Raw genomic sequence first — 15,875 nt, 5'->3', positions numbered from 1 at the left:
TTTTATTTAACCTTTATTTAACTAGGCAAGTCAGTTAAGAACAAATTCTTATTTACAATGACGGCCTATCCCGGTCAAACCCAGACAACACTGGGCCAATTGTGTGCCGCCCTATGGGACTCCCAATCACGGCCGGATGTGATACAGCCTGGAATCTAACCAGGGACTGTAGTGACGCCTCTAGCACTGAGATCAGTGCCTTAGACCGCTGTGCCACTCGGGAACCCAAATGAGGAGTTTCACAGAATGAGATTGACATGCTATACTGTTGCTTACTGTACAGACACAGATGTATAGAATAAGTAATGTAATTATGTCCAGCAGTTCATGGAAGGTGCACATGATGTTTTTGTATTTCTCACTTAAAGGCTATTAACATAAACAGCTCTAGTCCCCCGAACATGCAATTCCTGTTTCTGTCTTTTGTTTCTTGTCTGTTGTTTCGTGATATTTATTTAGCTAATTTACAATAAATTGACAGGATATGTTACAGACTGAAAACATCAGCTAGGATAATAAACTCAGCAAGAAAAGAAACGTCAATTTTTCAGGGACCTGTTTTTCAAAGAAAATTGGTAAAAATCCAAATAACTTCACAGATCTTCATTGTAAAGGTTTAAACACTGTTTCTCATGCTTGTTCAATGAACCATAAACAATTAATGAACATGCACCTGTGGAACGGTTGTTAAGACACTAACAGCTTACAGGTAGGCAATTAAGGTCACAGTTATGAAAACTTAGGACACCAAAGAGGCCTTTCTACTGACTCTGAAAAACACCAAAAGAAAGATGCCCAGGGTCCCTGCTCATCTGTGTGAACGTGCCTTAGGCATGCTGCAAGGAGGCATGAGGACTGCAAATGTGGACATGGCAATAAATTGCAATGTCCGTACTGTGACATGCCTAAGACAGCGCTTCAGGGAGACAAGACGGACAGCTGATCGTCCTCGCAGTGGCAGACCATGTGTAACAACACCTGCACAGGATCGGTACATCCGAACATCACACCTGCGGGACAGGTACAGGATGGCAACAGCAACTGCCCGAGTTACACCAGGAACGCACAATCCCTCCATCAGTGTTCAGACTGTCCGCAATAGGCTGAGAGAGGCTGGACTGAGGGCTTGTAGGACTGTTGTAGGACTGTTGTAAGGCAGGTCCTCACCAGATATCACCGGCAACAACGTCGCCTATGGGCACAAACCCACCGTCGCTGGACTAGACAGGACTGGCTAAAAGTGTTCTTCACTGACGAGTCACGGTTTTGTCTCACCAGGGGGGATGGTTGGATTCACATTTATCATCGAAGGAATGAGCGTTACACCGAGGCCTGTACTCTGGAGTGGGATCGATTTGGAGGTGGAGGGTCCATCATGGTCTAGGGAGGTGTGTCACAGCATCATTGGACTGAGCTTGTTGTCATTGCAGGCAATCTCAACGCTGTGCGTTACAGGGAAGACATCCTCCTCCCTCATGTGGTACCCTTCCTGCAGGCTCATCCTGACATGACCCTCCAGCATGACAATGCCACCAGCCATACTGCTCGTTCTGTGCGCGATTTCCTGCAAGACAGGAATGTCAGTGTTCTGCCATGGCCAGCAAAGAGCCCCGGATCTCAATCCCATTGAGCATGTCTGGGACCTGTTGGATCGGAGGGTGAGGGCCAGGGCCATTCCCCCCAGAAATGTCCGGGGATTTGCAGGTGCCTTGGTGGAAGAGTGGGGTAACATCTCACAGCAAGAACTGGCAAATCTGGTGCAGTCCATGAGGAGGAGATGCACTGCAGTACTTAATGCAGTTGGTGGCCACACCAGATACTGACTTACTTTTGATTTTGACCCCCCCTTTGTTCAGGGACACATTATTCAATTTCTGTTAGTCACATGTCTGTGGAACTTGTTCAGTTTATGTCTCAGTTGTTGAATCTTATGTTCATACAAATATTTACAAGTGTTAAGTTTGCTGAAAATAAACGCAGTTGAGAGTAAGAGGGCGTTTCTTTTTTTGCTGAGTTTAGTAAAACAGTTGGACACTTCAGTAAGCAGTGACTGGTTTTCAAAGCTTAATAACAAAGAGGACTTTCATGCTACTGATGGTGTTCCAGACTGGGACTAGACCCAAGCATTCAGACCAGCTCGGTTTGGGGGGACAGAGTGTTTAAGCAGTCCTGGCAACGTAGTAGGCTAGTTGGATCTGAGACAAAGTATAATCATTTCTCACCTCACACCACATTATATTAAATCAGCTGCATTGTCAGTGTTTTTCAATGGTCTTTTGAATGGAATCATATTGCATTTTGTATGGTCTGACTACTTGAGAGGAACAATTGTTCGCAATTGGCAAAGAAACAAGAGTCTTCTGTATTTGACATTTTTATGAAGGAAAGGCATTCAACAATGCTAACATACAGCTTTAATTAGTACTGCAAGCTGGCACTGATAGATCTCTTCTTTGTTATGGACTCATTTTGTTTGTGGATTACATGAGAACATGATGAATACTAAAAATAACGGACACTGTTCTTACATGAGTTGAATTCAACTACAGGAAGTGAATTTGATAGGTTTAAAATACATTCATATGGGTTAAATACATTGACAGAGGATAACATTTAAGTGTACTGTATATTACGGGACAGTAGCTGTAATGTGAATATGCTGATGTAGCACAGTATGCACAGACCACAACATGTTTCAGTTGGCAATGCATTTAAAAATACTAAAAACATTCAAAGTAAAAAAATAATACAGTTAGTAAAAGTGCTTGAGGTCCTATACCTATTCTGTTCAACACTTCCAAGTAATACTGTCAATGTTCTTCATTGTGTTACACTCAGAGTAGACATGAAGCATGTATAGCTAATGTAGGCTAAAACCTATACCTAGTCAGCTCTCAGGCAATACACCAAGCAGCAACTGGATATGAATCCAGAAACTTACAAGTCGTTAAAATGGCCTAAGACTCACGTGACAAAGATAAAATGGTATAGATATAATATACATGGTACTACAAATAGCCTTTTCAAACCCCTACTGAGAGATAGTTAATATTCATATAGCATATGTTACAGTAACCTCGGGTGTGATTCAGAAAGAAATAGTTTTCATTGGTTTTTGTTGCATCACATGCATTTGAAGTTAATACGCTTAAAACCTGGTTTAAACAAGGCATGCAGTTTTCATTGTTTCCAGTACATTCCACTAAAATTGCAAGCGAGAAACAGTGCTACCGAAGAAGTGATAATCAACGTTTCCAACCATCTTCTTTAGGTGAATTTGAAACAAACCACTGTTATCAAATACATTTTCCACGTGCAATTCAGTCATCCATGTTGGTCACCATCATCTTATTCTTCAATGTGACCAACTGAAGCAGTGAAGTGTATGCAGTAATATATAATGAGTCCAGTTCATATACAGTACAGTAGGGGTGAGTAACAGTGGGATCGGGAGAAGGAAAGTCTCCTCTGGACCTAGCGATCCATCTCATCCAGCAGTGGTGTGGCGTCTCCAGCGAGGGACATGGGCGTGCTCTCGATCATGGGGCTGGGAGAAGGTCGTGGGGTCATTCTGGGCCTCGTCTTCTTGCGCTCTGCCTCTTTCTCCTGGAGCCACTGCTCGGCCATCTTTCCCCAGTCCACCGCTGTGTGGGAAGTTGCCCTGAGGGTTGGGAGCAGGGAGAGAAGATAACTCACTATTTACTTACTCACTTGCAATGTAGCAGTTGTATGCTTCCTGAACAATTAGAGGTAAGTTATCTGCCGTTGGAAACTTCTGTAAGTACGCAGCTACATACATGGACCATAATCTCTCCATTTGAATGACCCAAATTGAAATAGTTTCTCTATTGGAAAATTCTGTCTAAGAGTTAGTTTTGAGAGGTGACTTACTTTGGTGTTGGTGTCCTGTGGTGGCGGGAGGAGGATGTTGATGATGGTGTGGAGGAGGAAGGGCGGTGTCCATGTCCGTGTGATCCGTGTGAGGACTGGGGAGTGTTGCTGGGGTACTGGGGCGTGGTGATAGTCTGCTGCTGGCTGGGGGTGGGGGTGGTGTATGAATAGCTGGGCGTCAGAAGGGGAGTAGCAATGGGCTGCTGAGCTGGTGTGGCAAACACCTGGGGCAGAAAAAATAAAGTTCAAGGGCTCATGTTGAACAGAAATATGAAAAACTGATAGAGATGAAAGTCCAAAGTCTTTGTGATTGTGACATTCAGATATACAGTAAGCGTCAGTGTATTCCAAACGTACATGATAGGCGCTGCTGCTCCCCCCTCCGCCGCTGCTGCCACCAGTATAGCCGTACTGGCTGGATGCCCATCCGGCAGGTGTGGTGTTGGGGTTCTGGCCCTGGCCCGTTACCGCGGCAATGGCACTGAACATCTGAGAGGTCATGTTCTGAGGGAGGGCGTTCACTGCACGAGTCAGATCTGAGTGACAGACACACAGGGCATACATAACACATACAACTTTATACATTAGGAGAAGATTAAACAGAAAGACTGTTTTTTAAAAGTCCTTAAAATGCTGACGATTTCAACCTTAGGATGCATGAAATGTTGAAAACCAATTGAGGTAACATACAGTACATATCATAGCCATAGAACTCCTGGGGAGTGAGTATACACAGTAACTGACATAGGACCAGAACAATACCAGTATCACGATACTCGTTAGTATCGTGGCAAGGAAACAAAGCACAAAGCAGATTTAACTTCTTTAGGAAAACAGCCCTAATGTTGGAAACACACATCATTATGTTGTCATCCAGAGTCACATGTATTTATTTTTACCAAGCTATAGCACACAATATTCTACATACAGCAGGTTTTAAATAACCAAAGAGTTTTGTCTGCTTCGTGTTTCCCTTTTTGCCATGGAAAACATGTGGCGATACTGGTATCGTCACAGCCCTAAACTGACCTGCAATGTTAATATTGGCTGGCGTGGCATTGACAGAGGCCGGGGTTCGTGTTCTACTGCTGCTGCTGGGAGTAATTCCTGTAGGAGAAATACCAAATATCAGATAACAGAAGTGATCCATCATTAGAGCACGATTACCCTGGACTGTAGGTTTCATTGTGTGGCATTCTGTGTAGGCTCTGACCTGCCACTGGCTCCTGGAAATGGTCTTTGAACCAGCGGAAGAGTCCATTGACTGTGTGAAAAATCTGGCCTCTGTATCTGAACCCCTCAGGCGTGACAGTCACAAACTCAACCCTGCATGCCAGAGAAAAGTCATGCCATTCTGATTATGACAATATAACAATGACAGTACATTATGTGACATTACATTACAACACCACAGTATAGTACTTTATGAAGGTTCACTGAACAGTGATGATTACTGTGGATACATGTGACAAACCCTCCTGAGCGAGTGAGAGAGAAGTAAATAAGGGTTCATGTTTATGTCCTTTCATGTCTCTAAACAAGCACCAATAATCACTCTTTCTCTTGGCAGGCAACAGCGGCAGAGACAAACAGGCGCTTTATGCTTCCCCTACTGTACTGACACACATTCTGTGTTTGGGTTTTGAGGGTGAGGCAGTTCCATTTCCAACACAAGAGCTTTTTTCTTTAGGGTGTCAATTGCACATGAAAAAAAATGAAGCCAAGTGCAACTCCAGCATTTCTATATCTATGCAAATTCATGCATTGTATGAATGGGTGTTTATTTGAATGACAAAGGCAGCGGCTGGTGTGGTTGGCAGTCCTGAGGTAACCTTGGTTTTCCGCGGGGCTGGTAACCGAGCAGAAACTTCCCTGGCAGCTCTCTACAGGCAGACACATAGTAGGGGATGAATGTAGGCTTTTCCTTCTTGCTTTTCACCAAGACCTCCTCCATTTTCTGCAATTCAAAAAACAGGGATGGAAGCTGATGATCAATCGAAGAGAATTGAAGGTTTCTATCCCATCTGTCTCTTTGAAACTCTTATTCTCTCTCTCTCAAACACACACACACACACACACACTGGCAGATAGACTGATACACACATAAATACACATTCATACACAATGATACTGTGAATTGAAAGAAAGTATATCCTTGTTCCTACCTTTCGGTCTCCACCATTGCATTCTTGAAAATACTTGTGACCAAGTAGATCGCGAGCAAACGCAGCCATTGGTTGAACGTATCTGGCTGTGATTTCATCCAGATCTTCAAATTCCTGATAAAAAGGTCAAACAACCTAGTGAAACACATTGGTTTCATGCCAAATGGTGCCATATTCCCTACATAGTGCACTACTTCTGTGGATTATACAGGGAAAGGGTGCCATTTTGGACGCACATAATTATATTCATACAGGCATATACTGCTTCATAATGAAGAAGCCTGTGAATGGAGCTGACCTCAGTGTTGATCCACAGGGTATGTCCCAGGCTGAAGGCGTTCTCCTTGCCCTCCTCTCGTACGTCAATGTGCTGGTAGATGCAATCAGCAACCTTCCAAGTAACAGTCAGGTGGTTCTCTCCCTTACTGCTGGGCCTGATGATCACATCTCCCTGGTCCATGGACTCCATCATCTTCTCTGCCTGCTTGAAGTTGATGTTATGGAACGATGGGTGGGCTATCACCCTCTTGATGTAGGCTACAGGGAGTGGAAAGATGTATTTTAGCGTTTGGTATTATATTATTAGGCCTGGTCTCCCAGACATAGATGTAGCCTAGTCCTGGACTAAAAAACACTTTAAATTGAACCTTTCCAATGACCATGCTTCTTATTCCAGGACTAGGCTTAAATCTGTGTCCCGGAAACCAGCCCAAAATCTACTCTTATTACCATTACCAAAATCAACCAATAATAAAAGATGAATCAAGAATGTCATTTTATCCATTTATCAATTCCAGCTATGTTCTCCATCTAGAGTTGTACATTAAGATCTCAGACAGGTTCACACTTGTTCTCTGCTGTTTCTTCTTGGCCTCCTCCTCCTGCTTCACATCCTCTGTCTCAGTGTCAAAGTCGTAGTAGGTGTCCTTGGGAAGCTTCCACTCATTGTTCTTATCCGACAGGTCTGACGTCCGACAGGTCAGATCCACACTGAGCTTCTCAATGTCAATCTTCATGATCCTGCAGTGCACTGTCATGCCCACCTACAGCAGGTTCAAGTTAAAGTGTTATGACTTTTATAAAGTATTATGACTTTTATAAAGTTCTATATGACTTTTATAAAGTGTTATATGACTTTGGTAATTGACTGTTAGTTATACTGAAATCGAGAGATATTTTTGGGGAAGCTACAGTGATACCTTAACCCTTTCTTCAGGGTGCTTGACCACTTTGTCACTGAGGAACTTGGTAGGGATAAAGCCGGTGACTCCATTGTCCATGCGACAGCGGACCCCAATAGCTTGGCCAGGGCAGGAGCCACTGTCAAAATGATTCCACACCTGCCAAAGAAAACAGAGGCTATGTCAGACTTTGTTGATCAAAAAGATAGCTGTGGTCAATAAAACTATAGCAACAAATAACAATAATCTAGAAACTTAAAACCCGATAACCCACCACTCTTCAGATGGGCTGTCACTCACAGTGTGCAAGTATAGATTGCAGCAGAATATGGAGCATATCAGATTCTCACCTCGCTGAGCTCAGGGAAGTTATCCTGCTGACAGAAAGGACACTGCCACAGACCTGTCTCATCATTCCTTATGGCCTGGTCATAACTCTCCCCCTGGGGGCGCCGGTGAGCAATGCCTGTCACCACACTGGTGATCAGTTTACCTAGAGAGCCACGATACCAGACAGACCGAGACCATGAAAACAGTGTTGAGATACCAATAAGGGAGTTATACATGATTTCTACTATGTCCACATTGGGGCTGTGACTCCCTGCACCAAAAAAGCATGGTAGTGTGCATGTTAACCCATCACTTTGAAAGAGATATCAATAAGGCCCTGGTTGAGAAGGAACATTACGTACCGATGTAAAAGGTCTCTGGTGTCTCCTTGGTGAGCAGGTTGAAGATCTCCTCTGTGTTAGGTCCTCTGTAGGTGGACCTCAGGTCTTTGTACCTGCAGCTCAGCTCAGCACGGATGTCATACAGGGTGATGCCCTTGTTACCATAGCCCTGTGGACACAGAGAGTCTCAAACAGTGAGCACTACAATGTCCTCAGATCAGGAAGAGTATGCAAGCGCTTCATAACCACCCAGAGTAGGACAACGGATGTGTTCCAAATGGCACCCTATTCCCTATATAGTGCACTACTTCTGGGATGCAGCCTACATCTCCCACACTGACCTGTCTTTCCAGTTCCTCAGCAAAGGCGTCCAAGTCTAAGTCTTTGAGCCGCTCCGGGTTTTCCAGGATCTCCTCCAGTGCTCCGGCCGGGTTGGCGTCCTCCGCTGACTCATCGTACTCCAGGGCATCCACGGCCATCTTCCTGGCCCACTCGTAGGTCTCTGGGTGCACCCGCGACCCGTCCAGAACCTCAATATAGGAGTCAGTACTGCAGGTAGGGAGAGACACTATTTAGTGAATTGGCTGTGTGATGATGTCAATAAATGTAGTAGTGAATGTTACTATTATGAGTTAAATTTCAAATCAAAATATGGTTTTAAGTCTCAGGAATTTTCTGCGGTATTGCATGAATGACCATGCCCAATGTTCTGAGACCGACCTGTCTCCAAGTGAAGCTGTGTCAATCTTGATGAAACCAGCACAGTTGATGAAGACCTTGGGGCCCATGTGACACATGGTGACCAGCTGAGTGCGGTTTTCCAGACGAGTGTTATTTTGCTTCAGGATCTGGAAACAGAGATGGATAAGTGTACATGTAAAAGTATCTGTTCAGATGTCAGTACAGTAGAGCAGTGGTTCCCAAACTGTGGGTTACGCAGGGTCCAGCTTTAAACTTACTCTTGAAAGTTGTAATAGTAGAATGCTAAAGGTGCAATTTCGAGTAGTGCATCATCAGTTTTCTCGTCATGTCTGTCATTGCATACCTTAGAGAGCTGTTTATAACTTGTCAGAAATGTCCAGATCAAGTAGCCCATGTCAGATAAAGTTTTTTTAGCTAGGGTTTTTTGCCCATAGATTTTGTGGAAAAGTTTGAGTCATTCAAATATCACATGAATACACATTAGACATGTATAGAATTGCAAGAAGATTTGCTTTAAAACCGCAAAATCTTCTCTGCACCCCATGACAAAATGTGTAGAATTGCAGAAAATAAACTTTAAACCTGCTAAATGTTCTCTCCACCAACAAAGGGGGTGTGAACAGTTTGTGTCATGAACAGTGCTTGCGCCCATAGAAATAGATGTGACGCGAGTGCAAGTGGGGGAATGGGATTTTCCACAATGCTGGAAGGGGGGCCTGAGTGAAAAAGTTGAGGAACCCCTGCAGTAGAGTAATGAGAAACTATAATAATAAAAACATATTGGTACATATTGCTACTGTATATTGATCAATTCTATCTGGTAACACTTGGTATATTGTTGCTTTTATATCTGTGTAGTAACACTGTAATTACATTGTATTAACATGTTGGCAATCTAGATGCCTTATGTGATCTATGTCTTACCCTGAGCAGGTGGGATCCCTTCCTGGGCCCCAGGCCACAGACGTACTGCACCAGGCTCTGGGTGTAGGGGTGGGCCATGGCCCGGTTCACATCCACACCCACTTCATTCACCCGGTTGATGAACTCACAGTACAGAGCATTCAGCAGGTCCTCCTTCACTACATGCTCCTGTTTGGGAAGCAAACAGAGAACAGTTAGACTCACTCTTTACAGACACATTGATTCACAGACTTTGATTCAAACCAGACTATGATTATCATGTACAGTCAACTAGACTTGCAGGAGCATTTGGGTGATTCCACTCCAGCATGGCCCGAAAATATTTATGTTATCACAGATTGTTCTGGGAATTCTCACAAAAACTGAATTAGGAGGAAGGATGTTCAACATGGTTTTTACATTTGTATCACAACATTTTTTTAGAACCATTTTAGGCCTTTTGAAAACTTAGACCTGCCTCCTGTAAGACCCTATGATCCCTGAACCATACATGTTACAGACAACATCTTGGTGTTTGGAACAATATACTCTTTAAACACATTACATTTCGAGAGTGGGCTCTCCATTTTATACATTGACATTACAGGTTATTAACCAATCACAGCTAGGGCTGTTATGATGACCAGAGTCATGACCGCAGTCAAATTCCACGTGACCATTTAGTCACGGTAACTAGGCCTCTTCAAGCTCTGATGCTGCTGATGGTCATTAGTAGCCTACCAAACTCAGCACTCTATTGTCCCTCTAATCACTCTGGCATCAATGCAAATGTAATCGAAAATGTAATCTATAGGCTATTCAATTGCGCTAGAAAACAGAGTTTTGATGGCTTCTATTAAAAAGAGGAGGTTCCCATCAGCTTTCTATAGGCTAGGCTTACTATATTTATTTCTCAACTAACCTAATATTAAGAAAATTGCTTTGCTTTACAACAGGAGTATAGCCTACCTGCCTGGAATGAAAATGAACCATGGCAAAAGCGTCCTCCATTTGCTATTTAAGTGCATAGATTACAATAATTTTTTCCCTCCGTCCCTGTTCCGAGATAGGTGCATGACAATGGTCCATTCTAAATAAAAACTAATTTCACACATACAGTATATTAATTAGCATACGTAAAGACAAGATTAAATTATGAATAGTCTGATGGGTGACAATATCACTTGTGAACTTGTGAATTACATATAATCTTTAACATTTTATTTCACCTTTATTTAACCAGGTAGGCTAATTGAGAACAAGTTCTCATTTACAACTGCAACCTGGCCAAGATAAAGCAAAGCAGTGCGACACAAACAACAACACAGAGTTACACATGGAATAAACAAACATACAGTCAATAACACAATAGGAAAAAAAGTCTATATACAGTGTTTGCAAATGAGGTAAGCTAAAGGAGGTAAGGCCATAGTGGTGAAATAATTACAATTTAGCAATTAAACACTGGAGTGATAGCTGTGCAGATGATGATGTGCAAGTAGAGATACTGGGGTGCAAAAGAGCAAAAACCAAAAAATAACAGTATGGGGATGAGGTAGTTGGATGGGCTATTTACAGATGGGCTATGTACAGGCGCAGTGATCTGTGAGCTGCTCTGACAGCTAGTGCTGAAAGTTAGTGAGGGAGATATGAGTCTCCAGCTTCAGTGATTTTTGCAATTCGTTCCAGTCATTGGCAGCAGAGAACTGGAAGGAAATGCGGCCAAAGGAGGAATTGGCATTGGGGGTGACCAGTGAAATATACCTGCTGAAGCGCGTGCTACGGGTGGGTGCTGCTATGGTGACCAGTGAGCTGAGATAAGGTGGGGCTTTACTTAGCAAAGACTTATAGATGACCTGGAGCCAGTGGGTTTGGCGACGAATATGAAGCGAGGGGCAGCCAACGAGAGCATTCAGGTTGCAGTGGTGAGTAGTATATGGAGCTTTGGTGACAAAACAGATGGCACTGTGATAGACTGCATCCAATTTGCTGAGTAGAGTGTTGGACGCTATTTTGTAAATGACATCGCTGAAGTCAAGGATCGGTAGGATAGTCCGTTTTACGAGGGTATGTTTGGCAGCATGAGTGAAGGATGCTTTGTTGCGAAATAGGAAGCCGATTGTAGATTTAATTTTGGATTGGAGATGCTTAATGTGAGTCTGGAAGGAGAGTTTACAGTCTAACCATACACTTAGGTATTTGTAGATGTCCCCATATTCTAAGTCAGAACCGTCCAGAGTAGTGATGCTGGACAGATGGGCAGGTGCTGGTAGCGATTAGTTGAAGAGCATGCATTTAGTTTTACTTGCATTTAAGAGCAGTTGGAGGCCACGGAAGGAGAGTACAGCATTGAATCTCGTCTGGAGGTTAGTTAACAGTGTCCAAAGAAGGGCCAGAAGTATACAGAATGGTGTCATCTGCGTAGAAGTGGATCAGAGAATCACCAACAGCAAGAGCGACATCATTGATGTATACAGAGAAAAGAGTCGGCACGAGAATTTAACCCTGTGGCACCCCCATAGAGACTGCCAGAGGTCCGGACAACAGGCCCTCTGATTTGACACACTGAACTCTGTCTGAGAAGTAGCTGGTGAACCAGGCGAGGCAGTCATTTGAGAAACTAAGGCTGTTGAGTCTGCCGATAAGAATGTGGTGATTGACAGAGTCGAAAGCCTTGGGCAGGTCTATGAATACAGCTGCACAGTATTGTCTCTTATCGATGGAGGTTATGATATCGTTTAGGACCTTGAGCGTGGCTGAGGTGCACCCATGACCAGCTCGGAAACCAGATTGCATAGCGGAGAAGGTACGGTGGGATTCGAAATGGTCGGTGATCTGTTTGTTAACTTGGCTTTCGAAGACCTTAGAAAGGCAGGATATGATAGATATAGGTTTGTAGCAGTTTGGGTCTAGAGTGTCTCCCCCTTTGAAGAGGGGGATGACTGGGGCAGCTTTCCAATCTTTGGGGATCTCAGATGATACGAAAGAGAGGTTGAACAGGCTAGTAATAAGGGTTGCAACAATTTTGGCTGATCATTTTAGAAAGAGAGGGTCCAGATTGTCTAGCCCTGCTGATTTGTAGAGGTCCAGATTTTGCAGCTCTTTCAGAACATCAGCTATCTTGATTTTGGTGAAGAAGAAATGGGGGAGGCTTGGGCAAGTTGCTGTGGGGGGTGCAGGGCTGTTGACCAGGGTAGGGGTGGCCAGGTGGAAAGCATGGCCAGCCGTAGAAAAATGCTTATTGAAATTCTCAATTATCGTGGATTTATTTATGTTTCCTAGCCTCAGTGCAGTGGGAAGCTGGGAGGAGGTGCTCTTATTCTCCATGGACTTTACAGTGTCCCAGAACATTTTGGAGTTTGTGCTGCAGGATGCAAATTTCTGTTTCAAAAAGCTAGTCTTTGCTCTCCTAACTGCCGGTGTATATTGGTTCCGAACTTCCCTGAAAAGTGCATATCGCGGGGGCTATTCGATGCTAATACAGTACGCCACAGGATGTTATTGTGCTGGTCAAGGGTAGTCAGGTCTGGAGTGAACCACGGGGTATATCTGTTCCTGGTTCTACATTTTTTGAATGGGGCATGCTTATTTAAGATTGTGAGGAAAGGACTTTTAAAGAATAACCAGGCATCTTCTACTGATGGAATGAGGTCAATATCCTTCCAGGATACCTGGGCGAGGTCGATTAGAAAGGCCTGCTCGCTGAAGTGTTTTAGGGAGCGTTTGACAGTGATGAAGGGTAGTCGTTTCACCGCAGTCCCATTACGGACGCAAGCAACAAGGCAGTGATCGCTGAGATCCTGGTTGAAGACAGCAGAGGTGTATTTGGAGGGCAGGTTGGTTAGGATGATATCTATGAGGGTGCCTGTGTTTACGGATTTGGGGTTGTACCTGGTAGGTGCATTGATAATTTGTGTGAGATTGAGGGCATCAAGCTTAGATTGTAGAATGGCCGGGGTGTTAAGCATGTCCCAGTTTAGGTCACCTAACAGCACGAGCTCTGAAGATAGATGGGCGGGCAATCAATTCATATATGGTGTCCAGGGCACAGCTGGGGGCAGAAGGTGGTCTTTAGCAAGAGGCAACGGTGAGAGACTTGTATCTGGAAAGCTGGATTTTTAAAAGTAGAAGCTCAAATTGTTTGGGCACAGACCTGGATAGTAAGACAGAACTCTGCAGGCTCTCTGCAGTAGATTGCAACTCTTTTCCCTTTGGCTGTTCTATCTTGTCGGAAAATGTTATAGTTAGGGATGGAAATTTCAGGGTTTCTGGTGGCCTTCCTAAGCCAGGATTCAGACACAGCTAGGACATCCGGGTTGGCGGAGTGTGCTAAATCAGTGAATAAAACAAACTTAGGGAGGAGGCTTCTAATGTTAACATGCGTGAAACCAAGGCTTTTACGGTTACAGAAGTCAACAAAATGAGAGCGCCTGGGGAATGGGAGTGGAGCTAGGCACTACAGGGCCTGGATTAACCTCTACATCACCAAAGGACCAGAGGAGGAGTAGGATAAGGGTACGGCTAAAGGCTATAAGAACTGGTCGTCTAGTAGAGGTCAACCGATTATGATTTTTCAACGGCGATACCGATTATTGGAGGACCAAAAAAAGACGTTACCGATTAATAGGCCGATCTTTTTAATTGTATTTATTTATTTGTAATAATGACAATTACAACAATACTGAATGAACACTTTTATTTTAACTTAATATAATCCATCAATCAAATCAATTTAGCTTCAAATAAATAATGAAACATGTTCAATTTGGTTTAAATAATGCAAAAACAAAGTGTTGGAGAAGAAAGTAAAAGTGCAATATGTGCCATGTAAAAAAGCTAACGTTTAAGTTCCTTGCTCAGAACATGAGAACATATGAAAGCTGGTGGTTCCTTTTAACATGAGTCTTCAATATTCCCAGTTAAGAAGTTTTAGGTTGAGATTATTATAGGAATTATAGGACTATTTCTCTCTATACCATTTGTATTTCATATACCTTTGACTATTGGATGTTCTTATAGGCACTTTAGTATTGCCAGTGTAACAGTATAGCTTCCGTCCCTCTCCTCGCCCCTACCTGGCCTCGAACCAGGAACACATCGACAACAGCCACCCTCGAAGCATCATTACCCATTGCTCCACAAAAGCCGGGGCCCTTGCAGAGCAAGGGGAACAACTACTCCAAGTCTCAGAGCGAGTGACGTTTGAAACGCTATTAGCGCGCACCCCGCTAACTAGCTAGCCAGTTCACATCGGTTACACCAGCCTAATCTCGGGAGTTGATAGGCTTGAAGTCATAAACAGCGCAATAGCTGCTGGCAAAAGCATGAAAGTGCTGTTTGAATGAATGCTTACGAGCCTGCTGCTGCCTACCACCGCTCAGTCAGACTGCTCTATCAAATATCAAATCATAGACTTAATTATAACATAATAACACACAGAAATACGAGCCTTAGGCCATTAATATGGTCAAATCCGTAAACTATCATTTCGAAAATAAAACGTTTATTCTTTCAGTGAAATACGGAACCGTTCCGTATTTTATCTAACGGGTGGTATCCATAAGTCTAAATATTCCTGTTACATTGCACAACCTTCAATGTTATGTCATAATTACGTAAAATTCTGGCAAATGAGTTCGCAACGAGCCAGGCGACCCAAACTGTTGCATATACCCTGAATCTGCATGCAATGAACGCAAGAGAAGTGACACAATTTCATTTACATTTACATTTAAGTCATTTAGCAGACGCTCTTATCCAGAGCGACTTACAAATTGGTGCATTCACCTTATGATATCCAGTGGAACAACCACTTTACAATAGTGCATCTAAATCTTTTAAGGGGGGGGTAGAAGGATTACTTTATCCTATCCTAGGTATTCCTTAAAGAGGTGGGGTTTCAGGTGTCTCCGGAAGGTGGTGATTGACTCCGCTGTCCTGGCATCGTGAGGGAGCTTGTTCCACCATTGGGGTGCCAGAGCAGCGAACAGTTTTGACTGGGCTGAGCGGGAACTGTGCTTCCTCAGAGGTAGGGGGGCCAGCAGGCCAGAGGTGGATGAACGCAGTGCCCTTGTTTGGGTGTAGGGCCTGATCAGAGCCTGAAGGTATGGAGGTGCCGTTCCCTTCACAGCTCCGTAGGCAATCACCATGGTCTTGTAGCGGATGCGAGCTTCAACTGGAAGCCAGTGGAGAGAGCGGAGGAGCGGGGTGACGTGAGAGAACTTGGGAAGGTTGAACACCAGACGGGCTGCGGCGTTCTGGATGAGTTGTAGGGGTTTAATGGCACAGGCAGGGAGCCCAGCCAACAGCGAGTTGCAGTAATCCAGACGGGAGATGACAAGTGCCTGGATTAGGACCTGCGC

At 43.9% G+C, this 15,875-nt stretch overlaps 1 protein-coding gene across 2 annotated transcripts in view; it reads right to left on the bottom strand.

The window, feature by feature from the left end:
* Positions 1–2,361: 2,361 nt before the first annotated feature.
* The window catches only part of LOC106581197 (transcription elongation factor SPT6), a 43,951-nt gene continuing 30,437 nt past the window's right edge, over positions 2,362–15,875 (bottom strand). For both annotated transcript variants that reach the window (XM_014163096.2, XM_014163097.2), the window contains exons 23-37: positions 9,535–9,702; positions 8,629–8,756; positions 8,250–8,457; positions 7,930–8,077; positions 7,588–7,730; positions 7,256–7,396; positions 6,904–7,099; positions 6,355–6,593; positions 6,057–6,170; positions 5,724–5,848; positions 5,105–5,217; positions 4,921–4,998; positions 4,249–4,427; positions 3,892–4,115; positions 2,362–3,661 (exon numbers count right to left, since the gene is read on the bottom strand). In XM_014163096.2, the coding sequence (XP_014018571.1) occupies positions 3,475–3,661; positions 3,892–4,115; positions 4,249–4,427; positions 4,921–4,998; positions 5,105–5,217; positions 5,724–5,848; positions 6,057–6,170; positions 6,355–6,593; positions 6,904–7,099; positions 7,256–7,396; positions 7,588–7,730; positions 7,930–8,077; positions 8,250–8,457; positions 8,629–8,756; positions 9,535–9,702 (2,391 nt within the window). In that variant the 3' untranslated portion in view covers positions 2,362–3,474. The remainder of the gene's footprint in view (positions 3,662–3,891; positions 4,116–4,248; positions 4,428–4,920; positions 4,999–5,104; positions 5,218–5,723; positions 5,849–6,056; positions 6,171–6,354; positions 6,594–6,903; positions 7,100–7,255; positions 7,397–7,587; positions 7,731–7,929; positions 8,078–8,249; positions 8,458–8,628; positions 8,757–9,534; positions 9,703–15,875) is intronic.

This window comes from Salmo salar, chromosome ssa20, assembly GCF_905237065.1.
Source record: "Salmo salar chromosome ssa20, Ssal_v3.1, whole genome shotgun sequence".
In the NCBI taxonomy this organism is placed as follows: Eukaryota; Metazoa; Chordata; class Actinopteri; order Salmoniformes; family Salmonidae; genus Salmo; species Salmo salar.
The sequence above is the reverse complement of the archived record's forward strand: the minus strand, read 5'-3'. Positions and strand labels throughout refer to the sequence as shown.